This window comes from Bacillus rossius, chromosome 2 (genome assembly GCF_032445375.1).
Source record: "Bacillus rossius redtenbacheri isolate Brsri chromosome 2, Brsri_v3, whole genome shotgun sequence".
In the NCBI taxonomy this organism is placed as follows: Eukaryota; Metazoa; Arthropoda; class Insecta; order Phasmatodea; family Bacillidae; genus Bacillus; species Bacillus rossius.
Window position 1 is genome coordinate 79,280,439 of NC_086331.1, and position 24,853 is coordinate 79,305,291.

General features: G+C 35.7%; 1 protein-coding gene across 11 annotated transcripts in view; it reads right to left on the bottom strand.

The window, feature by feature from the left end:
• The window catches only part of LOC134529396 (membrane-associated guanylate kinase, WW and PDZ domain-containing protein 1), a 356,729-nt gene that overhangs the window by 18,531 nt on the left and 313,345 nt on the right, over nt 1–24,853 (bottom strand). For all 11 annotated transcript variants that reach the window (XM_063363421.1, XM_063363420.1, XM_063363424.1 and 8 more), the window contains one exon: nt 4,850–4,997. In XM_063363421.1, coding sequence (XP_063219491.1) covers nt 4,850–4,997 — 148 coding nt within the window. The remainder of the gene's footprint in view (nt 1–4,849; nt 4,998–24,853) is intronic.

Genomic DNA, 24,853 nt, shown 5'->3' on the forward strand with positions numbered 1-24,853 from the left:
AGTGAACAGCTGACTGATAGTGGTAAGGAAGAAAACTGTAAGGTTTGAGGCCCAAACAAATTTAAATTAAAGGTCCCACAAAATATTAAAATGCCCTAAAAAAAATAAAATATAGCCTAGAGTGTACAAATTATAAAACATTAGGAAAGAATTTTTTTTTAATTGTGCCATGAAATCTAAATAAGTGGCACAGGATTTCAGTTGTATGCCTGTGTCTCCCCACCAAACTACCATGTAAGTGCTTTTTTCTTCAGTTCTCAGGAGATGCACGACTGACAGAAGCCTGTGCTAATCACTGATTAAAGTCCAGCTCCTCGACAATTACCCCCCCCCCCCCCCTTCCCCGGACGTTTGGTGTGCAGTATCAGCTACGTTCAAAGGAATGTGAATGATTTTATGGTTTTACGCCAGAGATTAGTTTTGGTCAAACTATCACAGCTTTTGGACAAGAAATTGTCTAAAAAAACATCCTAAACACTCTCACCTGCAAAATTTGTCTCAATTGTAATCAGCAAACTTATGTAAACTACTAATTAAGAAAACATTGTTCACTGGACAGTTTTTTTTTTTTTGGAGAATCAAACTTAATCTTTGTTACATTTTCTGCTTAAAGTTTACTAAAAAAAAAAAAAAAAAAAAAAACATTACAAATGGCTATTAACCATTAAATATGAATAACATCCAGACTTGCTTCATATCTTTATATTTCTTTCAAACATCCTGTAATACCTATTTTTAACTTAACGATCAACTAAAATGCAGTAGTGAATGAGTGAGTGTGCATTCCTTTTTTAAATTTTATTTTGCAATAATGTTTTCCCTCCCTATCTCTAAGTATATAATGTATGGTAGTTACAAGAGTCATTGCGTGAATAATATTTATCAAACCGCAGCCATGTTTCTTTAATGTTGTATATGTAAAGTCAGTTGTGGGCTTAAAGTTTCTACCTTTACATCAACTTCTTGTTTATCTAAAAGGCGCACAATTAATCTGAACATTTCTATAGCTGTTTGTATGTATTGTGTAAGCTTCATGTCACACAAGACGAAGCTTTTAAATCTTCTGTGGACAACTTATTGTAATTTTGGCCTTTAAAATGCTTATATATGACACATTTACCATGCTCACGCTTGTAAGCAGAGTTTACTTTGTTTCACGCGTGGTGTTTCACGCAATTTGTATTCGCGTTTGCGTCTGCAACCGTGGCTACACAAATTTTCTGTCTATAAGCCATTTCCTTTTAATGGTAGATTAAGGGTTTGTTTACATAAGTCCTTAGAAATAGTCTGGTTAAATGTTAATTCTATTATGATTTACAGATGTATACTATTTTTTATTGTTACTCTGGCTTCGTTGATGCTTTGACATAAGTTTTTTTTAACTCCATCCATGCTACTAACGGAAATCTTTGGTTACCCCACCTCTTCTCTCCCGCGTGGCCATTGTTTCCGACCACAGACATGCCAACTGTATTTCCCCCCTCCACCCTCAATTCCTTTCAACCCATCTTCAGCCAGCTTGCCCGAGGCCAGTAGTCCCAGTTATTGTATTATACTATAATTTTAGTATTTTACATAAATACTTTGTAGCACTAAGAATGTTTTTGTTTTAATGCTTTTAAGTATCAGTGTTTACGCCATGTTTATATTCTATTTCCCTATTATTTGCATCTCACTAAATTTTATTGAAGTTAAATAACCTTCCTTCAAAATAAGTGTACCAGAGAACTTTCTGAAGGACGAACTGGTTCACAAACTTCTTTTATGACTCCTCAGGTGATGCTCAGGCACTCAGGAAACAATTAAGGGATTGTGCCAAGATAATCCGAACATCTCTTTATACTTTAGCATTCGAGGTCTCAAAGAATTTAACATTTGTTCTTCTAAGTACCAGGATATCCTTGCATTCACCAACAATATTGAAAATGAGAAAAGTCAAGCCAACATTCAACGCATTCTTACTAGACTTAATTACCTTTAACACAGGTTTTTGAACCTCTCTTTGCTTTTGGCAAACTGTTTTTGAACCTCTCTTTGCTTTTGGCAAACTAAATGGAGTGTATAAAACAGAAATTGAAAAATGTTTACAACAAGCTCATGCCTCGTCTTCGAAGTTGAGAAACAGGTTAACTTTACTGGACACCACTCTCCCAGCTCAACAAAAAATTATTTCCACCCCCCAGGTAAAATGCCCGAAACAACCACGGTTACAGTGGCACAAACAAAACCACTTCCACCAGTAGTTTCTCCTCCTCAGGCAAAACAGCCAGACATTCAGATCATGCACACTTAAAACCCTTATTGTCATCCCTTGCTCCACCCTTCCAGCCTTCAGCCTTCACTATTTCAACCCTTAAGTCATTTTATCCTTTACCCTCTCCTCCATCACCATGCTTTTCAGTTCCACCCCCATCATGGCACCTGCCACTTATTCTGTTACTGATGTCACCTATTTCTACCTCTTTCAACATCCCATTCAATGCAACCTTCCCATGCATTTTCCTTTCACCACTACCCTTAGTTATAACTCTTAACAGTTTTTTTTTCTGTTCTCCCATTGGTGCAAGTCACCCCTGAGCTCAGTCCACCCCCCTCGGCAACGCTTTAAGTTTCACCTTTACCTAATATCAACCCTATGCCCTCAGCAACCAGTCTGCAGCCAGTAGTTGGCCTGCCCTTCTCTTTTCTAATACAGTTACAGGTGCCACAGGTCAGCCCTTCAACTATGTATCATTTTTCAGCTCTACAACCACTAAATCTACTTTGAAATCACCCCATGCTTACCCTCCCACAACGATAACTCAAGGGTATGAGTATCATTTTTATGGAAAAATAACTCGCACAGTTGAAAGACTACTGTCTGATTTCTCCGAAACCATTGGGCTCGATCCCAACCAATTAATTGAATATTTTTGGCATCCCATCAAGCTTCATCAAAAGAGGAAAATTCCAGACAAACAATTGCAAAAATTATTTTACCTTTTACACAACCACCACTCAGTGAGTGCACCTCTCTGGCTATTTAAAGTAATTTTTCTTTTGCTCAATATCATGCAAACGAGCTTAATTACTTCATTCCTTTCCGCATGTTGACCCCACATAAAGTTAGAATGGCACAACAGGGTACTGCCCTTCCCACTTTCTAAATGAGTTAATGAAAGATGCATTATGTTTTTATAATCAGAAATGATACTTGGTTTGGTTTTCTATCATTATGTAAATAACAGCTAATTTTTCTATTGAGAAGTATTCTTGCATTTTCAGCATGTTTTATGGACAAACCTTCCACTTATTTAATGCGTTATAATGTTTCTGATGGTTTGTTAACTTTAAAATGGAAAAAAAAAAAGTTTGAAAATAATTTTTACTTATTTTATTTTGCTTATTTAAGTTTCAATGTGATTTCACGTGTATCTTTTGTAGTGTTGTAAGGTTTTTTTTTTCTGGTCGTCATAAAGAGAGATCTTGGGCGCTACAACGTGGACCAGGCTATTGACTCTGTCCCTAGGCCGTGACGTGGCCCGTGGGGAGCTAGGCTCGATTTCCCCCCGCAGGGATACACTGGAACTTACCGGCCTGCTCTCAGCGGCGGGCACACTATGTTATCGACGAAGACGACTGCCAGTGGAATCTTGAGGTGCCTCACACACCTTATTTTCTGTACTTGGAAGCTCGTGGTCGAGAGATAAATGCGAATAAGCCAGGGTGACTATTCAGTTTTATTGGCGCCGTCACGTACATTGACAAGACTCTGAGTAATCACACAATGAGGAGTTGTCACATATAAAATAATTAATATTGCCAACGCCAAGTAGTCCAGCTTAAATGCTGACCAGGACACCATGTGGCCTGGCCCCGAAAGTACAAAGATTGTCGTGCTATTTAAAATGCTCTGGCGAGCTTAAAACAATTAGGTAAAACAGTCTACTGCCGGGGTAGACCTTGAAGATGAATAGAAAAAGTTTCAAAATACTTAACGACGGTGGATGTTAGCAGAACAGCAACGAGCAACGATGAGGTGCGGAGATGCTTCCTGCCCCAGATTGCGAACGGAAGAGACTGCCTATTGGCCAGTGTGTCATGGCCGCAGGAAGTGATGAATTTACAGTTAGATGATTAATATAGCAACGCAAATATATATAAGAAGATTAAACCCTTAAAAAATTACATGTTAATTTAGTATTAATTTCTACATATTACATTTATTCATCAAGATCATTATTTTCAAAGGGGTAGTCTTCACCGCTCAACTGAGGGTGTGCGCCGAAAGGGGTACGCATGGCATTGATCGTTGAACTGTCCTCATAATTTGCTAAAAACAATTATCCTGGAAAAAAAAAAAACAGAAATAGGAAAAGAAAACCATTCTTATTAATTTGACTGAATTATAAATGGTATAAGGCCGTAACACAGGCTCTAATACAGCGCCTCCTGCCGGGCGGCCGAACATACACACACGCAGGGCTTAGTGAGGGCATAGCCCTGGTCAACATCAATAACCCCCCCCACCCAACCACAACCAGAAAGGAGCCTGACGTCACTCTGCTATGCCATCGTTCTCGCCGCTCTCAGTTGTCTCGTGCTGCTGTCGGCTCGTCCCCTGTATTCTGCTACACCGGGGCGGTGCTGCCGCCTGGCGCTGCCGTAAGTTGTAGTGTGGTGCGGGAATGGATACATGCATTTACTGAATTTTATTTAGCAGATTATATTACTTGACAAATGTATACCATAAAAATCTTCCAAGATCACTTTTAATATAACAAAGAAATAAAAAGCAAATTTTAAAATTAAATAAAATTTTGCAATTAAGGAATAAATTACATCCTTTAATGTTTCAACCATCACTTACCTCCAATTTGAGGAGAAAGAGGAACTTTACCTCCTCGACGAACCAATAACCTAACTGTAGGACCACCATTGCGAATAATTTCTATGGCTTCTGCATGAGTCATTGTTTTAGTGTTTATACCATTAATTTCTATAATCTGATCACCAATCTGCAAAAAAGAAAATTGCTAATCTTAAAAAATGCAGTATATCATTCTTAATAATCTATATTGTTGACATTTGTTAGCATTTACACTGGCATTTATATAAATACAAAAACACTGAAATTGTTTAGTTGTGACAGTCAAGTTAAAACGGAATGCCAACAAGTCCATTGTCAGTTCATGGTCAACTGATCACTTCTGAAAGCATTGCTTGGTTTCTCCAGCTGCTAAGCACCCGGCTGCCACATGGGCCCTATCACTTGTACACATACAACTATGAAACTGTAAGCAACATATATACATCACTATTTTGCTAGTTTTACTAAAGAAACCCACTTTGCGGATGTCAACCTAAGGCTGGGCTGCAGGATAAAAAATATTTGCACAATTCAAAAAAGTTTGTGATGGATGCTCAAAACGAAAACCCTCTTGCAGTTATTAAAAGCATAGTTAAGTTACTGGGTAATTATCAGACGTTGCAGCTTTTTATAATGTAAAGAAAAAAAATGGAAAACATGGTTTTCACACACACGTCCCTAAATTTACCTTGAAGGGATGGTATCTTAATTAATACTAGTTTGTGAAAAATAATAGTTTATAGCTTACATTACTAAACCAGCATTGGACATCGCAACTTTGGGGAACGAAAAGTAAATATGTTTTTCAAGTACTAGAGACGTCCCAAAATGTACCCTAAAAACATGGTTTCTTAATTACAACTGGTTCTTGATAACAGTTTAAAGCTTACATACAATATCTAGGTTTTCATACTGCCGCCGCCATTCATTGTTTATCCGTGATCATGTATCTATTTTTTTAGCACAACTGTAGTCAACTATGGAGAATTAAAAATATGCTAATTCATTCGTTTCATATTTTGAAGTTTAGAATGGATCCTGAATGCTTTTTCCTGATGGCATGATCCTGTGGTACATGATGCGTGCTGTTTTAATTTAGTACATTGGAGATTGTCTACATAAAAAAAATATTGTCATATAATAATTAATTAAGATACTAAGTCGAATAAAAATGATTTTTTTTTCAACCTACAATCACAGTTCTTTCTTATTTTGCAATTTATTTTATGTGCAGGATATTCTGACATACTGAACTAAAACAGCAAGCATCATGTATCACAGGATCAAGCCAACAGAATCATGCCATCAGGATCTTTCGATGTAGTGAACTAAAACAGCAAGCATCATTTACCACAGGATCAAGCCTAAAGGGTCATGCCTTCAGGATCCAGGGATAAACCTCAATACATGAAACACCAGCCATAATGAACACAGAATGTACAACGGCTGTAATCAAAGAATTCCCAGGAAAGACTGAAAAATTTAATGTGTAAGATACTTCAGTGCACAACATGTATTTCTCACAGAAAATGAACAATGTTAACAATTCAATTCAAATTTTAGGCTCCAATTAGACTTGTTCGTCACAACGTCACTCAAAATAGTACGTACTTTAAATGCAATGAAACAAAAAAAAAAAAACATTTCATGATACAATAACATACTCATTCTAATAAAACAACAAACATGAAATGCAAGCATTAAAAATTCCTTACAACTGAAATACAGTCTTATTTAAACGAATTTCATTTTTACAACACCAACTACATTGACAAAAGATCTTCAACATTTTTTTTAAAAACCCATACAGCTAAACAATGAATGTCGGTGATTGAATGAATACATAGGTATTGTAATGTTAAGATGTAAACTCTTATTTTTTCACAAACCAATTTGAATTAAGAAACCTTCCTTGCAGGGTTAATTCAGGAATGTCTCTGGTATATGGAAAACATAAATATATTCCTGTTTATCGCGGGGTAAATAATGAATGTCGGCGGCAGCATAAAATCACAGGTATTGTAATGTAAGATAGCAATTTTTTTTTTTTCTTCCACTAACTAGAGGAATTACGAAACAATCCCTTGGGAGTAAATTTAGGGACGTGTTTAGTGTGTGATAAGCTGATAACCATGTTTTCAGATTTTTCTATTTTCGTTCTAAAAAGCCATGGCATCCGATAATTACCAGTTACTGATTTAGAGTTTTTATTTTATTATTGAATATGACAAAGTGTGAAATATTCAGAGTACCAACAATTTCAGGCTACACATAAAACATTAGTTACTTAATAGCCTTACTGAATTTAATTCTCAACAAATTCTTTAAAATGTTATTGCAACCTAAAATGTATGTAGGATCATCCGAGTAGAAAACAATCATACAAGAATTCCTAACTATGAGTGTTTGGTGAATGGCTAATTATTTACCAGCACCGAGTTGATTCTTATTAGTTAGGAGTCCAATGAAATCCATACAGTTTTTTTTCTATATTCTGCTTTTCTAGGCATAGAAGTACTCAAAAATGTATCTTTTCACAAGTAAAAAAGTTTTTTTTTTTCCAATAACATGACAGCATTGAAAAATAATTTTCATAGATTAAATTCTTATGGGTGCCTAAAATTTGCATTAAACTTTTCAACATTAACACTATAGGTTCAAGTTTAACATTATTTTTTTACTTCCAATTATTTTTGCATAAGAATTTTTTTGGTTGCCTTACAAAATACACATATCAGGAGGACAGTGGTTTTCAAAAAGACTGAAAGGTAATGATTTTTTACATATGATATTTGTATTAAGATAAGTAATGATTTTTATATGATATTTGTATTAAGATAAGTATTGCAAACCATTATATATTGCAGAAAAAGTGATTTTTGTAAACAATATTATAGCAAAATTATTGACAAGTTACATTTTACAATATTATGAAGTTACATTTTACAATATTATAGATACATAATTTTTTTTTTAAATTTTCAAGATAAAAGCCCCTATATCACATCTAAAAGGTTCAACGGTCGAGTCAGTAGTATACTATGAAGATTATTTTGCGATAAAGCAATAATATGTATCATCATAAACCTAACATCTATAGTAAATGTGTTTTTATTTGTTCAAAGATACATTAATAATTCATTGTTATTCCAAGAGTACTTGCAATTCAACTATATTTGATAGTATTTGTAATAAATATACTTCACAACATTTTAAAACATGGAAACCTTTACATTTAAAAGTGATATTGGAAACAAAATTTTGCAGTTTTTGATTCAGGCTAAAAGATAGATGTCTGTAACAAAAAAAAAATTCACTAACTGCTTAATCTGTTAATAATAAATATGTCACAAACATGTATTTAAATATAAAAACTTACTGCTCCCTCCCTTTTTACCTCCCTTACTTACTAACTCATGTACTCACCCTCTCACAGTATTTGTTAGTTTTTAATTCAAATACAAATTATTTTTGCCAGAATTTATATATATATATATATATATATATATATATTTGTTGAAACTTATAGTAAATAAAGGTTTATACAGTTTAAAACACTAATTACAAAATTTATAGACAGACATACTGAGTCAGTTAAATAACACAAATGATAGAAAAATTAAAATTTCACTGCATTCTTATTCTAAGCCATTAAAGATACAGAGCACTTAATTTCATTTCACTGATTAAAAGGCTGCAAATTATGCAGCTAGCCTTTTGATCGCAAATATTTTACCAAATATGCTTTCCGTTAACACTTGTAAAATATGGCTTGGATTGTACATAAAATATTAAAAAAAGGTTTGCTAAAGGAATTAAATATTTTACAAATCTAAACATTATTTAAATAATATTCAGGAAAAGATTATAAAAAAAGAACGGAATAATTAATACGGTTTAAATCATGCCATAATCTGCACGAAACTTTTATGTTTCCATAACTTACACACATATTGCTAACATTCACTTGCTTACCTGTGAATTTATTGTAAAAAAAGAAATTATATGCTTATACAGTAGAACCCCGATTATCCGCGACTCGATCATCCGATTCGCGGATTAACCGCGATTTATGTCCATCAAGTCCAATTTTTTAGTTACATATAACCAATGATTCAAAATGTATGTAAATGTTAAAATACTTTGCAAAATGTATGTTGGTCAAAGTACTTTGACTCAGTTATGTTTATATACACAGAAAGTTTTTAAAAAAATACTAGTATATACATACGTATGTACATAATATTTTTGTGTTCCATGTTACGTGAATAGATTATACACTGGTGCGCGATTCCACGTCCGCATGACCGGACTGTACACTCCCGCGCGCAGCACGGCGCCGTGCCACAGAGATTACCTGGCGCATGGAGACAGTCCATTCCATTAGTGTACGTTGTTGAAGCGGAAGGTGGTGATAATTTTATGTATTGTAACAGTGATCTTCATCCCGACGGATTATACCGTTGTGTTGTGCGGAAGTGTTGAGCGCAACATTTCATCATGTCATCAAATGAACAGAAAAGAAAGCGAGTGGTACTGTCCATCGACAGCAAAACAAAAATTATAGAAAGATTTCAGAGTGGAGAAACGATTGCAAACTTGCGACTGAGTTTAATGTCGGTAACACAATAGTGCACGACATCATAAAAAATCGCGAAAAAATCCTTCAGTTTGCTTCACAGCCTGACACTTCAAGTGGATTAAATAAACGCAAGACGATGAAAGAATCCACATTTAGCAGCTTGGACACTTGTTTGTTTGGATGGTTTCAACAGAAAAGGTCGGAGGGTGTACCAATAAGTGGCGTAATTTTATCACAGCAGACGTATTTTTTTTAAAAAAAACTAGGCTTGACAAAAGAACCATTTTCCTCTTATATTACTTCACCGTTATTTTATGAGCACCGACTGTACGGAAGTGTGTGTGTTGCAACTAGTGCTTGGCACGCAAGATAAATTCAGCCTATCACTTGCTGACGCGGTGCAGTGATACGACGGTGTTTGATTATTTCAAAACTCAGCTAAGAGTGAACCGAGAATAGATATAACAACCCCTCACGGTTCCCGAGATTAGGGTCGTTATAGAGAGGTGGTCGTTATAAGATTTCCGACCCATCTGCAACACTAAGTCATAATAGGCCGTTTTTGCACTAATTCCACGTTCAGCAAGCTAAAAATAAAAAATCTAACATTTAAAATTCATATAAATAAAGGGGGATAAAAACACCGTGAATTATACGAGACAGAGACACCGTTTCAAAACCATCAAATCAAGTCTCAATTCACTGGTATGAAAAATCTTATCTCGAAAAGAAATTTGAAGGCAGTCGTTCTGTAAAACAATAACCAGCCCGATGGTGTTACTGACAACAGAGCAATGAACTAAGTGTGGCAGCGTCGCTTACGGGCGATGAAAAGAATGCGTGACCTTGGCAGCTATCAGCCGTCTTGGGCCCTCGGACTGGCGGGCGGCTAGCCACACACCTCGGTGCAACAACGACTCGCGTGCCCACGTCTCCGCACACGAAGGACTTAAAAACCACTGCTACCCAGCACTAAGCAGTCCGCTTCTATGTCAACAACGCACACGCACACAAAGCATGTGTATACATGTAATCTCCGAATGTCCACAGATGGCTGTCTGTGGGCTAATGACCTTTGAGGCAAGCATGACTCTGCTAACCGCGATTTTCGATTATCCGACTCACTCGTCCCCTTCATTAACACGGATAATCGGGGTTCTACTGTATTTGCAAAATATGAAGGAAATCCTTCAGCTTGTTTTCATTATAATTTCAAGCAAATCCTTATACTTTAAGAGTATATGCATATCATTCAAAGTTGACTGGTACTCATATAGAAGTAAATGAGTGTGCATAACCTTTACCTTTCACTTTAAATAAAAAGCATATCCTTCAAAAATTCTCTCAGTGTGGTTAGTAACAGACTCAGGTTTAAAGTGAAAAGTTGTTTTATTCGATTATCAGTGCTTTGGCAGAAGATGTGGATTTGAGGGATGTGAAAAAATGGAATCCCGCTTAACTACACTTGATTGTGATTTTAAAGGATTATACCATTTCGAAGAAGGAAATGTACTGTGGCTTGTGGACAGATTTTTAGGTGCAAATTAATAAACTTGGGGAGGTAATTCTCATATGTTCATAGATTAAAAAAAAATATGTTTTTAGCTATCAAAATGAACTTGGCTATCAAAAAGGAACCAATCAAGAACTTGGCAATCAAAAAGGTATCGATCAAGAACTGGGCATTAGTCAAGCTACGGTATCGTGAAATGTGAATGCAGTAGTTGTGCAATAAAATGAACGGATAAAGTGTCCAACTACCTACAATGAAATAATGGAAGCAGAACAGTTATGGGAAAGTTAATACAAGTTCCAGAAAGCAATTGGTGTTATTTATTGTACCCATGCAGGAATACTGAAACTCAAGCACCACGGAGATGTGTTCACTAGTGTTGACGTTAGTTGGTCAGGATCCATGCACGATTTGAGGATATGAAAAAATTCACAGGTTAGATTACAATTAGCAAATATAGCAAATGTTGTGCTACTTGGTTATGATGGATATGGGATAGAGCCATGCCTCATTTCTTCAATTAGAAATCCTGCTCCTGGTGCTGAGCTAAATTATAACAAACTTTTGAAACAAGAGAGAGTATAAAATAAACAATGTTTAGGCCACTTGTTACCTATCTTTAACTACATTTATTGCGTGAAATTGGAAAATGTGCGAAGAATAATTGATACCCGTGTTGTGCTCCATAACGTTGCAAAAACATTAGGTGATCCTTATTCTGAACCAACTAAGAGGTACCAGATGATTATGATCAAAACCATGACAATGATGAACGTCCTCTTTGTCATCAATCAGAAGAAACTTGAGTATTGTAATAAACAATTTGAATAATTAAACTTATAAGTGACAACAAATTAAGTTTACAAATGACAATAAATTAAGTTTACGTGTCTTTATATAAAACAGAGTACCGTAAAATGGGGTGAATAGAGTCTAAGGGGTGAAAAGGGACAAAAAATTTCTAAAACAATTAATGTACAGCTGTAATTTTTAATTTAAAGATATCACAACACATTTTTTTTTTTAAATTTCTGTGAATCTTTAAGTCTTTCCACCTATGTAGACAAAACTGTTAGGTAATTATTTATGTTTAGGTTGGCAACATGAGAATCAGCTGTTGTTTATAGTAGCACTTGTATAACTTGACAACTGTTTGTTAATTTGAGCAGGTGGTTTAGCAAATCTTTTTGATGAATACATTATAGTTTTTATTGATGTTTCGTAAGTATATTTAAATATTTACAGTAATGTTTAGGAAAACTTGCATTTTTTGTACTTACAGAGGGGTGAATGGGGACAGTGTTAAATTATAACACTTCGAAGTTGGAATGGAATGTGTTTAGTTTTATAAGGTTAAATAAGCTTGTCGGTAGTAGTAAAAACAATTTAAAAACAGTTAATTGCCTAAATGTACAATTTTTATTTCTTTTTGTACGGTTATTCTAGGTTAGAAAATTAACCTGCAACAATGGGTCGGACGTACAAGAGTGAACCCACTTCAAGCAAACATGCACCGATTGACCATGACCGAGTGACACGTGCAGTTTTGGCCATAAAGGAAGTAATGTCAGTAAGGGCAGCTGCTAAGGCTCATGTTTTATCAAAGTCTGCCCTTCAACGGTACTGTGCAAAGCCAAATCTACAGATTTAAACAAAAGGTGGCCAGACAGCCTTACCTTCAGGTATGGAAAAAGATATTGTCGAAGCAATTGTAAAATGTTCGGATTGGAGGTACCACTAAGTTCTTTTGATACCCGTTGCTTTGTAAAGTTTTATCTGGATCGAGAGGGGAAGAATATTCCAAAATTTAGAGACAACCTTTAAGGTCGTGATTGGGCTCTGAGCTTTTTGAAAAGGAACAAAGAGGTACTCTCACAAAGAATGTGCCAAAATATCAAAAGAAGCCGAGCAAGTGTGAGCCCTGGGGTTATAAATAATTATTTTGACCAAGTCACAATTACACTGAAAGACATTCCAGCTTATCTCATAATAAATTCCGACGAAACATGCTTGTCAGATGATCCAGGTCGCCGAAAGATTATCTTCAGGAGGGGATGCAAATATCCAGTAAGAGTTTTAAATGAGAACAAATCTGGGGTATCAGTACTGTTTGCTGCAACCGCATCAGGAAAGATTCTCCTATATAATTTACAAGTCTATTTACATATATGACCTCTGGATACAAGGGGGTCCGGAAGGGGCACAGTACAATAGGAGCAAGTCTGGCTGGATAGATGGCCATCGTTTCCTCGATTGGATACAAAAGATTGTTGTTACATATTGCAGAAGATTCGATGGAAGAAAGGTCCTAATTGGGGTTAATTGAGCTCACATTTGTCACCAGCTGTAGTCAACATGTGTGTTCAAAATGACATCTCATTTGTTTTTTTACCACCCAACTCAACCAATCTAACACAGCCACTAGATGTTGCTGTTTTCAGGTCGCTGAAGATACACTGGAGGTTGGTTTTGGAAAAATGAAAGCTCAAAACCAAGAAGAGCAGCAAGTTATTTGACAAACAGTATTTTCCTTGTCTTTTAAAACAGACATTGGAAAAAATTAAAGTAAATGACCAACTTAGCAAGGACATATCTTCAGGTATTGAAAAAGCGGGCTGATCAACCAAACGAAGGACAGGAGAGTAAAAAAACAGTGAACGACAACCTTTCACAGTTTTTAAAGGAGATGCGCTATGGTAATGAAGAACCTGAAGCAAACAGAAGCAAGAAAAAGCGTCTGAGAGTTCCACCAGGTCAGAGTGTTTCTCTTGCTGACTTGGAATCTGAGGATAGTGATGTGGAATTTGATGATGACAATAATGAAGAAAATGAGGAAGTTGTTCAAATCAAAGAAGGGGACTGGGTGAGGGTAAAATTTCAGTATGAAAGTAGTGTTGAAAAGGTTTTTATTGGGAAGGTTTTGCAAGTGTGTCCAGATGAAGAGGGAGCAGACAAGTTTGTTGGATCATTTCTAAGGCAATCTAACAAGATGGCTTCAATTTACACATTCCCCAATGTCGCAGATGAATATGAGTTCAGCAAAAAAACAGATTTTGCAAGTGTTAAACCCACCTGAAATTAGGAGGGGTAGGCATACGTTCAAGTAAACCAGCAAACAAACCTAGTGTTTCCACATATTATTTGTGGTAGGGCCTACCGGTAAATACAGTATGTTTATTAATGTAGGTAACATTATATTCTGGATGTAGACTATCTTCCGAGACTATGCATAACAGCATCATGGAGCTTATAAGCATGAACTTGTTTTTTGTGCAATTTTTAAAATTCATTTTTAAGATGCCTTTTTGTAAATATTATATAGAAAAATTCAAATAAAACTACTAATGGAAGTGATTTAACCTTTTTAAAAACATTTTACATGCATTTAAAAAGCCAAGCATATGTCCCTATTAACCATACTATAATTAAAAAGGGACACATATTGAAAAACCTCAGGTGTCCCTATTAACCCCACCTCTAGGGTAAATAGGGACAGGCAAAAAAAAATTTTATTATGCTATAGAAAGCTAAAAAAATAACTACTAAATAAAAATATAATCATACAACATTCTTAAGTGATTTAGAAGTTATTAAACAAAAACTAAAAAAATTGTCCCTATTCACCCCATTTTACGGTACCATGTTTAATCAGATATGTAAAAAAAAAAAAACATCTTTTGTTAGGTAAAGTTATTCACAATAACAAAACCTATTCATGGAAAGTTAAGTTCATTTAAAAAGTAGAGTATACAAAAGCACACCAAACATTTTGTTTAACTTTAAATAGAAAAATGAAAACAGTGACTCGAACATGAGCTGAATCTTAACGCATACCTATCGCAAAACACACCATGAAAGAGTTCAAGCTATCAAATGTATTTAACTCGGCACCAAGCGGAGCAAGCGCGTTGCATGCAATCGGCGAGCTATCGATTACGTGCGCATGCTCTATAAGGGAATAAACATAACCAAACATGAATGATGCCAACTAGCGCTGGTTACATTTTTATAAGCGGTACACAGTGGCGACAAAGATGAAATCTCAATCAATATCAGTAGTTGATAATATTGATACCTAACACTGCATCATTTCTAATTTCTTTTCATAGCATTTATTCCTTTTGTACTATACTTGTACAGTACTGCTGTAATAGAACTAAGTGTTTCAGTTTGTTTGTAGTTTGTACTCTAACTTCATATGTTTCATGTTTATCGCTAATTTTCTTTTTGGTGTCATCAACAGTTGAACAGCCCTGACAGCAACATATTGCTCAGTAGATGTTTCTTCTTCAAAAATACCAACCTGCATGGCCCCTCCAATTTTTTCCAATTGGGTCATTCCATGTCAAGTGGTCTAAACATTTTTTTGTGACCTTCTTCAATCTTGATGAAATTTGGGGTAAGTCAATACCAATACTTAGGAGGATCTTACACAAAATTTCAGTTTGATTGGCAGTATAGTCTGGGTTCTAGAGGCTCCTGCACAAAGATGGTCGTTGCAACACCAGCGTGCGCCTGAATAAAATGGCAAGTTTGAAATGCTATTGTGGCACAACTACAGCAGCTAGCATCCTGAAAATTGGTAACCTAGGAGAACTTTTTGTGCTCTACACAATGGTAAGAGTATCACTTATTCAAAAGGCTTACATTTATTGCTAGCACCTCCCAAAGTTGGCAAAAATATTCATTACCTTAAATTTAGAGCTGACTTTTGCTGTCCATAACTTTACAACAGTGTTGCCGGAATGCCTGTGCTTCTGCTAGCTAATCAAGACCATAGCTGCTGTCAGTTTGCCAAAAGAGCAGCTTCTAAGCTTATTAAATTTTGCAGATATTTGCCTCTAAACTAGGGATTTTTGTTCTACCCACTGAATTTTACCCTTTTTTAAACTGACATAGCACAAAACTATCTTCTCTGATTGAGTTCTTTCTGGCATGGTTAGAAAGAGCAGCCTTTTTGCTTTAAGAATCATCTTGTTTCATCTTTGTGTCTCAATGTTTAAGACAAGAAAATTTACTTTAAAAGTTGCCCTTTTTTAACTACCTGACATAGAACGCTGCGAGAAAATCAGCATCAAAGATAATGAATTTCCAACCATTTAAATTATTTGTACTCCTTAAAATGGTGAGGTATTAATATACAAGCAAATTTTAATATAAAAGCATAAGGAAAATATTTTTTATTATTGATCATGTAATAATTGACTAGACGTGAAGGGAAATTGTTTATACTATAAACATTAAATCCTTGTGTTGCTCCATGGTGGCTGAGCCACTACCAGTTCATTCTCTAAAAGATATGCTTCTCTCAATGAAAGCATGAATTGATATCCCCATCACCTAGGGGTCACGCCCGATAGCCAGGCAAGGCCAGCCATGGGTGAGTCTCTTTAGCGTGGGCTCGCAAGCCCACCAGGGGTTTCTTTCTATGGATCCCAAGCCAGTGGTGGGTTAATGGTTGCCAAGCCAGAGTGATGCACTGTTCAAGTAAAGAATAATGAAATGACCAATGGGAAAACGAAGACGTAATTATTGTTTTACAATTGATTGGAATTTATCTTCAATGCTTGACGGCATCATTTCTGTTATAAAGTGTACTGCCTTCCCATTGCTGTAGCATTAGAAGCTGGAATGTTGGCAATAATATGCTGTTCTGGTATCCAGCAGGTGTCTCTTCTAGGAGGCCAGTAAAATGATCTTGCAATTCCATAAGGATGCATGAAGTCTATAAGAACATCATGGTCTTCAAATGAAATTTCACAAATGTTGCCAATCCACTATTTGTTTTCATAAATACAGGCAAGATATTGGCCAGGCTGAAGACTTGCAATTGATAGGGTTGGTGGGTTGACTACAGCAGATGGGTTCAAATGGGCTAAAAATGATGAAGAGGAATAATTTGAAACTCTGCTAACATGAATTGTAGCTTCATTAATGGGTACAAAGTGATGGTTTTCCCTGGTTCGTGCTACTGTACGGCCATCTTTAAACCTATGTTCTTGTTGTAAGGAAACTGCTTCAATTTCTTCTTTGGAAATAAAAAAGCACTTGATCCCTTTGATCTGCTGCACACAATAGCTAAAATGATCTTGTGGTGTCAAAATTTGGTTGACAGGATGGTGAACGCTGGCACATGCTGCTGATCGCTTAATAGTTCCACCAATGCCATCACAAGGTGACTTCCCATGGCTTGTGCCAAAAAAGTTCCACTCGGCAGTACAATTAAAATAGTTTTCATGATGGCACAAATTCATAAAATTCTTGTAATTCTTGTATTGTGCAGCAGAGCCATCACTGAAGTAGTATATATGCACTATTTCACCAACTTTGTTCTTTAGATACTCTATTAGCTTGCATAAAAAGACATGCCACAGCGATTGTGTCATGTTGCAGGTGATCACTGATAATAGAAAAACTGATGCTTTGCAATTGGTTGGCATTCTTGTAGTACACTACAAAGGGATGCAATGTAGCTTGGCTGTTTTCCCAATGAAAACCTTGAACTGCATCTTGTACAATAAAGGAATAATTTTCGGCAAAATCCATCAATCTAACTGATTCACCAGGTTTCAAATTTTCTTTTGTGGCTTTAAGGTGGTGACTTTGAAATTTAGCAATGTAGTGATGGGAAGAAAGTTTCAAAATTTTGCTGACTAAGGCTTCAATGAAATCTTCAATAGTGTCCTGTTTGGATTCCAATGTATCCCTATCAGTGTGCACCCACTGCATGTATAGAATTGTGTCTTCACGGTCGTTGTCTTCAAAATACTTTTGCAAATATTTTACCAATTCTTCAGTCTGTGGACATTCTTCACAATGATGAAGCATGCAATCTTTTGAATCCAAGCTGCAAACTGTCTTACTGATGAGGTACTTGTAGTCGTCTTTAATGGGAGTGGCTTGCAGCATTAGCTTCACATTTTGATGAATGGTACATACACAAACTGAGTGTGTCCCGGATGCACTAACAATAATGCACGATTTTGGCCTAAGCTCACAAAATTTAAAAAATCCTATTTCAGATCCATATCGGGTTCGGTATTCTGCATACAATTCCTTCAAGTTACAAAGGATCAGTCACTTTTGCACTTGAACTTTAGTATCTTCTGAGAGCCTTACTGAAACATAGTCCTTCTTTCCAGGGCACAATAGAGTAAATTCATCATCTTCGTAAAATGCAAGTACTCTTTGTTTTATTTCATCCAATAGCTTCTTTCCCTGTTTTTTTTCCAGACATTGCCAACAGACCACCTTCTTCTTTCAGCTTCCTTGCTTTCTTCACCATTCTTTCAGAAACATAATTTAAGTGGTTGGCAATTCACTATCTTTGATGCTGATTTTGTCGCAGCGTTCTATGTCGGGTAGCTAAAAAAGGGCAACTTTTAAAGTAAATTTTCTTACCTTAAACATTGAGACACAAAGATGAAACAAGATGATTCTTAAAGCAAAAAGGCTGCTCTTTCTAACCATGCCAGAAAGAACTCAATCAGAGAAGATAGTTTTGTGCTATGTCAGTTTAAAAAAGGGTAAAATTCAGTGGGTAGAACAAAAATCCCTAGTTTAGAGGCAAATATCTGCAAAATTTAATAAGCTTAGAAGCTGCTCTTTTGGCAAACTGACAGCAGCTATGGTCTTGATTAGGTAGCAGAAGCACAGGCATTCCGGCAACACTGTTGTAAAGTTATGGACAGCAAAAGTCAGCTCTAAATTTAAGGTAATGAATATTTTTGCCAACTTTGGGAGGTGCTAGCAATAAATGTAAGCCTTTTGAATAAGTGATACTCTTACCATTGTGTAGAGCACAAAAAGTTCTCCTAGGTTACCAATTTTCAGGATGCTAGCTGCTGTAGTTGTGCCACAATAGCATTTCAAACTTGCCATTTTATTCAGGCGCACGCTGGTGTTGCAACGACCATCTTTGTGCAGGAGCCTCTAGAACCCAGACTATACTGCCAATCAAACTGAAATTTTGTGTAACATCCTCCTAAGTATTGGTATTGACTTACCCCAAATTTCATCAAGATTGAAGATGGTCACAAAAAATTTTTTCTCAAATTTAGACCACTTGACATGGAATGACCCAATTGTAACATGAGTCACCTCCCATAGCCTTTAGTAATTGTCAGTCCCAATCCAACAATTAGATCCCTTTATTCTCAGTTTTTTGGTAGTTTACCAGTTGCTTCGTATTTTTTTGTAACGATCCTGATGGCTTAGTATTTCTTCTTTTTATTTTTGTACTTGGTATTTTTCCAAAATAACAGAGCACTGGCAATTTCGTCTGCTTTAAATTTTAGTTTGTTACTAGTGTTCTCTACACTTTCACTATTACTGCTTGAGAAACACTAAATATCACTGCTCGAGGAATACAATTTCAATGAAACGTTAAGCTACACAAGGAATATGTGATCTGTGACAAAACTGAAGTACAACTGACTGCACAAGCTAAGTAAAGGAAGCATGGACATCACGTCAGAACATGTTAGAACGAGTCGCTCGGGTCACAAACCAGTCAACCCTTTACTTGTACATGGTGTATATCCTTGCAAGCGTAAGGTAATTATTATAAATACGGAAAGGAGGAAATGCTTATACTTCTTCCTTCCAGTTTCTACCAAAACCTTATACTTCTTATGCTTGGGAGGATATTCTTTGTTTCATGAATACGACCTATTTTTTCCAACTGGGACTTTCATTTTCATCCAAATCCCAAATTTTACACTATTAAATCTAGTTCTGGATATAAATAGGGGTAATAGTTCAGTCTTCTATAGCAGTAAACCATCCAATTCTTGAAACAGCTGCTATATTACACTGAAGATATATAGTTATAAAAATCTTGGCTAAAAATAAGGTTGTATCATGTATCTATCTATCTAAATATTATTACAAAAAAAGTTTTTAAGACATCCTTATCATGGTCTCAATTTGTACGATGTTAAATATGAGCTCTTCCCCGCCAGGATTAAGAATTTTAATGGATTATTACTAACCATTTAACATAATAATTATTTAACATTATAAATTATTTATAACACATATGTGACATTTTAATATAATATATGTCACACGACACTCAAACAGAATTTTGTTATGACTGATACTGCATACTTTTACCACATATCACCTTCCGCATAATTTTGGGCAATGAATGCGATTAGTCTTCATCACCAAAATGTGATCCTATCAGTATTGTAGTTTCAAACCAGTTTTTTTTTCCAGTGTTGCTACTAGCCTCAACAATTTGCTTCACAAACTTTTCTGTGACAGTGTAATGTGTATTTTTTACCTGCTTGATAATGTACTTTTTAATGGTAATTCCACTATCACATCAGCATTATAGACATTGTATATAACAGTTTCAATGGAGTTTGTAAACATTAAGTTCACTGACTAAGAACTGTGAACTGAACATGTAGGACATTAGTTTATTTGCATATCTCACTACACATATGGTGTATCAATAACTGTTTGCAAACTACTCTATTGTATTTTGCATGGATGAAATAATTTTTAATAGTATTCAATCAATATTATAACACTTGCATACTGTGCCATTAATTGATAAAATTAGACACAAAACCCTGTTTTTATTTCTTTGTTTCTTTAATTTTAAGAGGACAATGCAAATTTTTTCATCATCAGAGACTTGGCCGCTTACTGGGCTGGTCAGTCGCTGGATTTTCCTTTGCGGCTTTTTTCCCTCTATGCTGCTTTAGCAGTGTAATTTTTGTTTCCCTTGTCACACTGCATGTACAGGCATGTAAGTACTTCACTCCTCCCGGTCATAGGCACATTTCCCATCTCTGTGGTCCTCGCTCCGATCAGTTTGCCCAAACCCAGGTGCAGTTAGGTATCAATGAAGCTCTGAAATTTTTGTCATGCACTTGAAACCTGTACCAGCCTGCTTAGGGCCAACAGACACTGCATGTTGAGCCGAGTATGTCCCACAGGCCTTTCCCTCCCCAGCCCTTTTGCTGCTGTTCTAAGAACACGAGGCTGTGCAAAGACAAACAACTCCCCATCCCCCAAAGTTCCTTCCTCTACACCTGAATATGCCATGGTGTCCACGCCCGCAACCGTGGCACAGCCTCGGTGTGCCATCTGTAGGACTCGGTAGAACTAAACTAAGACCCCTGGCAGTTTCTGGTTTTGCCACTAGGAAGAGCCATCTCTCAGGACGTCTACCATTCTTATCCTCTTCTCCAACAGGCCAGGTTAATGGTAGTATTTCTGCTAGTTAAGAAACAATGTTATAGTGGTGTTAAAATATTTTTTTATATGAAACAAAATATATTTACAAATATTTTTTCCAAAAATGTTACAAAAAAAAAAGAGGTTAAGAGTGAGATTTGTTGATAATTAGGCATGATATATTTCTCCTTTTTATGAAATGGAATGACTGTAGCAATTTTCCAGAGATCTGGGAAGATTCCGGTAAATAGGCTGTTATTGAAAATATGTACTAATACAGTAGAATCTCATTACTAAGTACTTAAAGGGACTTCAAGTTTTTGTACTTAGTACTAAAAATACATACATATCATTAATACAAAGAGAAAAATCATTAAACTAAATTAAAAATAGAGATATTATAAGATACAACATTATCATTTGGCAAACATCTGACATCAATTTAAATACTGGTGTTTCTGCATAATTTAAGTTTATTTATTTTTAAAAACATCTGTTATTTCAATTTGTTTTTGAGTATGAAAGATGATCTGTTAAACAAAATGTTCTATGTCATAGAAAGATTTCCTGATCTCTTCTGGAACCTTTTTGTGTTTAGAGATGAATTTGTTCAATTTTTCTAAGCTCAGAATAGCTTCCGTAGCTGTCAGAGGCGGCTCCTCACCGTTAGAATCATCATCTGATTCAGCTTTTGATGACTGTGATCGAATGAATTCACTAATGATGTCACGGTAAGTCAACAGTGGTGTTGTATCTATTTCATTATCCACATTATCAGTCTGTGAATGAAACAGCATGAAACTGCATGGAGGCTGACACTTCTTGCCATACTTCAGGGTCAATATCATCGCTTTCGCATGTTTGTGCTGTAGTGTGGCTTGCATCCTGGTCTGATGAAGCTGCAGTGAGCTTGTCAGCATTATAGTTTACAATGCCAGACTTCCTCCAGCAGTTGGCAACAGTTTCTTGTTTAACATTCCACCATCCACCTGTGATCATCTCAACTGTCTGACGAACATTGATGTTGGTGGGCACTTTCAACCTAATGCTTGCTGAGCAACCTCTCAAAAAGGCGTTTTCTACAATGTACCTTGGCATTCCGAATAATGCCTTGATCAAGGGGCTGTAACTGAGATGTGCAGTTCGGTGGCAGAAATATCAGTTTGATGTTTTCCAGTTGAACATCAACACTGTGTGCTGTGCAGTTGCCTATTAACAAAATAATTTTTCTTCCTTCATTCTTCATATCCTTATCGGTTTTTACCAGCCAATTTAGGAACAGTTCTCTTGTCATCCATGCATGAGTATTACTAGTATAATCCGCAGGAAGACAAGAAACTCCCTTGTAGTACCTGAGAGTTTTGTGTTTACCAATGATTAATGGCCTCAATTTCTTTGTTCATGTGGCATTGCAACAAAACAACACAGACAACCTTTTCTTTTTTTTCCTACAGTGTATTTTTCACCTTTATATGCCATTGAAGCTTGATAAAAAAAAAGGCAGTTTCATCAGCATTGAAAATATTGTCTAATGAGTACGACTTAAAAATACTCTCAAGCTTTTCTTCCTTCCACTGGTTTGCTGCCTCTGCGTCTGCATCTTTATCCTCCTCACACACAACCTTCCATGATAAACCATGCCGTTCCCTGAAGAGGTGGGACCACCCTGAACTGGTTTGGAAGTCATGATTTAGGATCTGCTTTGATTTTATTGTTTATGTTAGCCAACCAGCATTTTCTGCCAAATTTCAATCTATTTTGAAAAAGTTTACATTATGTGGAAAATCTATTGTAGGATGCATAAGTTTCATATTTTTTGTATATTATATGGAGGCAAATTTTCTTTTTAATCTGTTTTATTACAGAGTTAGAGAACCAAATTGGATATTCACTAATTTTACAAGTAAAAAGTGGGATATTCTGCTGAATACAGGTATGTATCTGAAATGTTAAATAATTGACCATATCATTGACGTCAGCATTTATTTCAGAATACAAGGATAGAAAATCTCCCTTTGCAAAGTGACAATAAGAAAAAGTATTTGTATTATCTTTTAATGGATTACACTTGGTATGAAAAGAACATATCAATGCAGGATGATAACTAGCTTCCTTAACTAGAGGATCCTCACGCTTTACCACTTGATAAATATATTAATTAGTAAACACACGATCACGAAGACTTGTGTGAGATTTAGTAAATTTGAACTGAGTAAGTAAGTTAAAAAAATTGGTAGATGCTAGAAGATATTGAGGTTTTATATTTGTGTAGTAATAGATAATGTCCTGGCATGTCTCTTAATCCAGTTAATTCCCAAAACATTGAAGTCACCAAAAAGTATTATTTTTAAAGATCATAGGGGTTTATGTTAGAAACTGTAGCTCCTGCCTTTATTCCAAAACCACACAATCACAGTAATTATCAGGCCAGATCCAATCACTCACAAGAGCAAAACAACATTTTGTAGATATTGAAGGAAATATGACCATGTTACACAAAGCCTAAACACCAAAATTCCTAACACAATAAAAAAAACCTATAACTAGGTGACCATAAAATTATTTTTCTGTGCCATATACATCTGGGACCACTCCATCCAACTCTTTCCATATTCACTCCACTCCAGGGGTTTGAACTTGAACGCCTCTGTATTCAACCTTAAGTTTTTGTATACAAAAACTTCACAATTCAGACAAACCCAAACAGGGAGAGAGTAAAAAACTAAAAAATTCCAAAATACCCAAAAAAAGGTTTTAAAACACAAATGTAATATTATAAAAATGGCACCAAGCCGATTGAGGTCGAACATACTTAGGCCCCCAGCACTGAATTCAAAATTCAAAACATGCATTTGTCCCAAAATCCCAGGAAAATAAACATGTTACAATATTTTTTATTTTGGGAAAATCCCTGCTGTTATGCCTTATTAAACACACTGATTGGCACACTTAAAATACCAGGTTTAATTGATATGGATGAGTTCCTAAGTCTTATCTCAGGAACTCTATTTCAAAAATTTCACGAAAAGAATTTAATTAAGAAAACCAAATCAGCAACTTTAAACATGTTTCACAGCCTCAGGGCAGCCTTTAAACATCAACACTGCTGCAGTAATCAAGATCAAAATTGATTTATTTTCATGAATGTTTCCATTTTTGGTGTGCTATGATTTAGCGAATGATCTCATTTTTGGCTAAGATTTCATTGCCAAAACTGGCTTAGTACTTGATTTTCAAACAGGAAATTTTAAATTTAATAAAAAAGTCTTGATTTCTTTTGCAGCTTTTCAGTCTAAAGTTCAAAGTAAAGTTAACATTCTATGTTTGGAACATCTCAGCCCAGAGAAACAAATAGATATCTGTAAACTACAAAGTAAATTTTCTGATGTTTTAACAAAAAACTGGGCTGCACCCACCTAACTGAATACAATTTAAAACTTTTGGATCCTACCCCAAAAAAATGACACCCTTACCAGCTGTTAGGCCCCAAAATGAAAATTTTAAGAAATCACATACAAAATTTATAAAAAATTTTTTTTTATTGAAACATCCATCTCTTTTTTCAGTTCATGTGCCTTTTTGGTTCCCAAAGGAAAAGATACACAAGTTGTGGATGGAATTATAGAAAAACAAACCAATAGATTGATATTGGGTTAATACCATTACCAGACCTCATTTCTGCCTTCCATTGGTTGGGGTACCATGGAACTTCTAC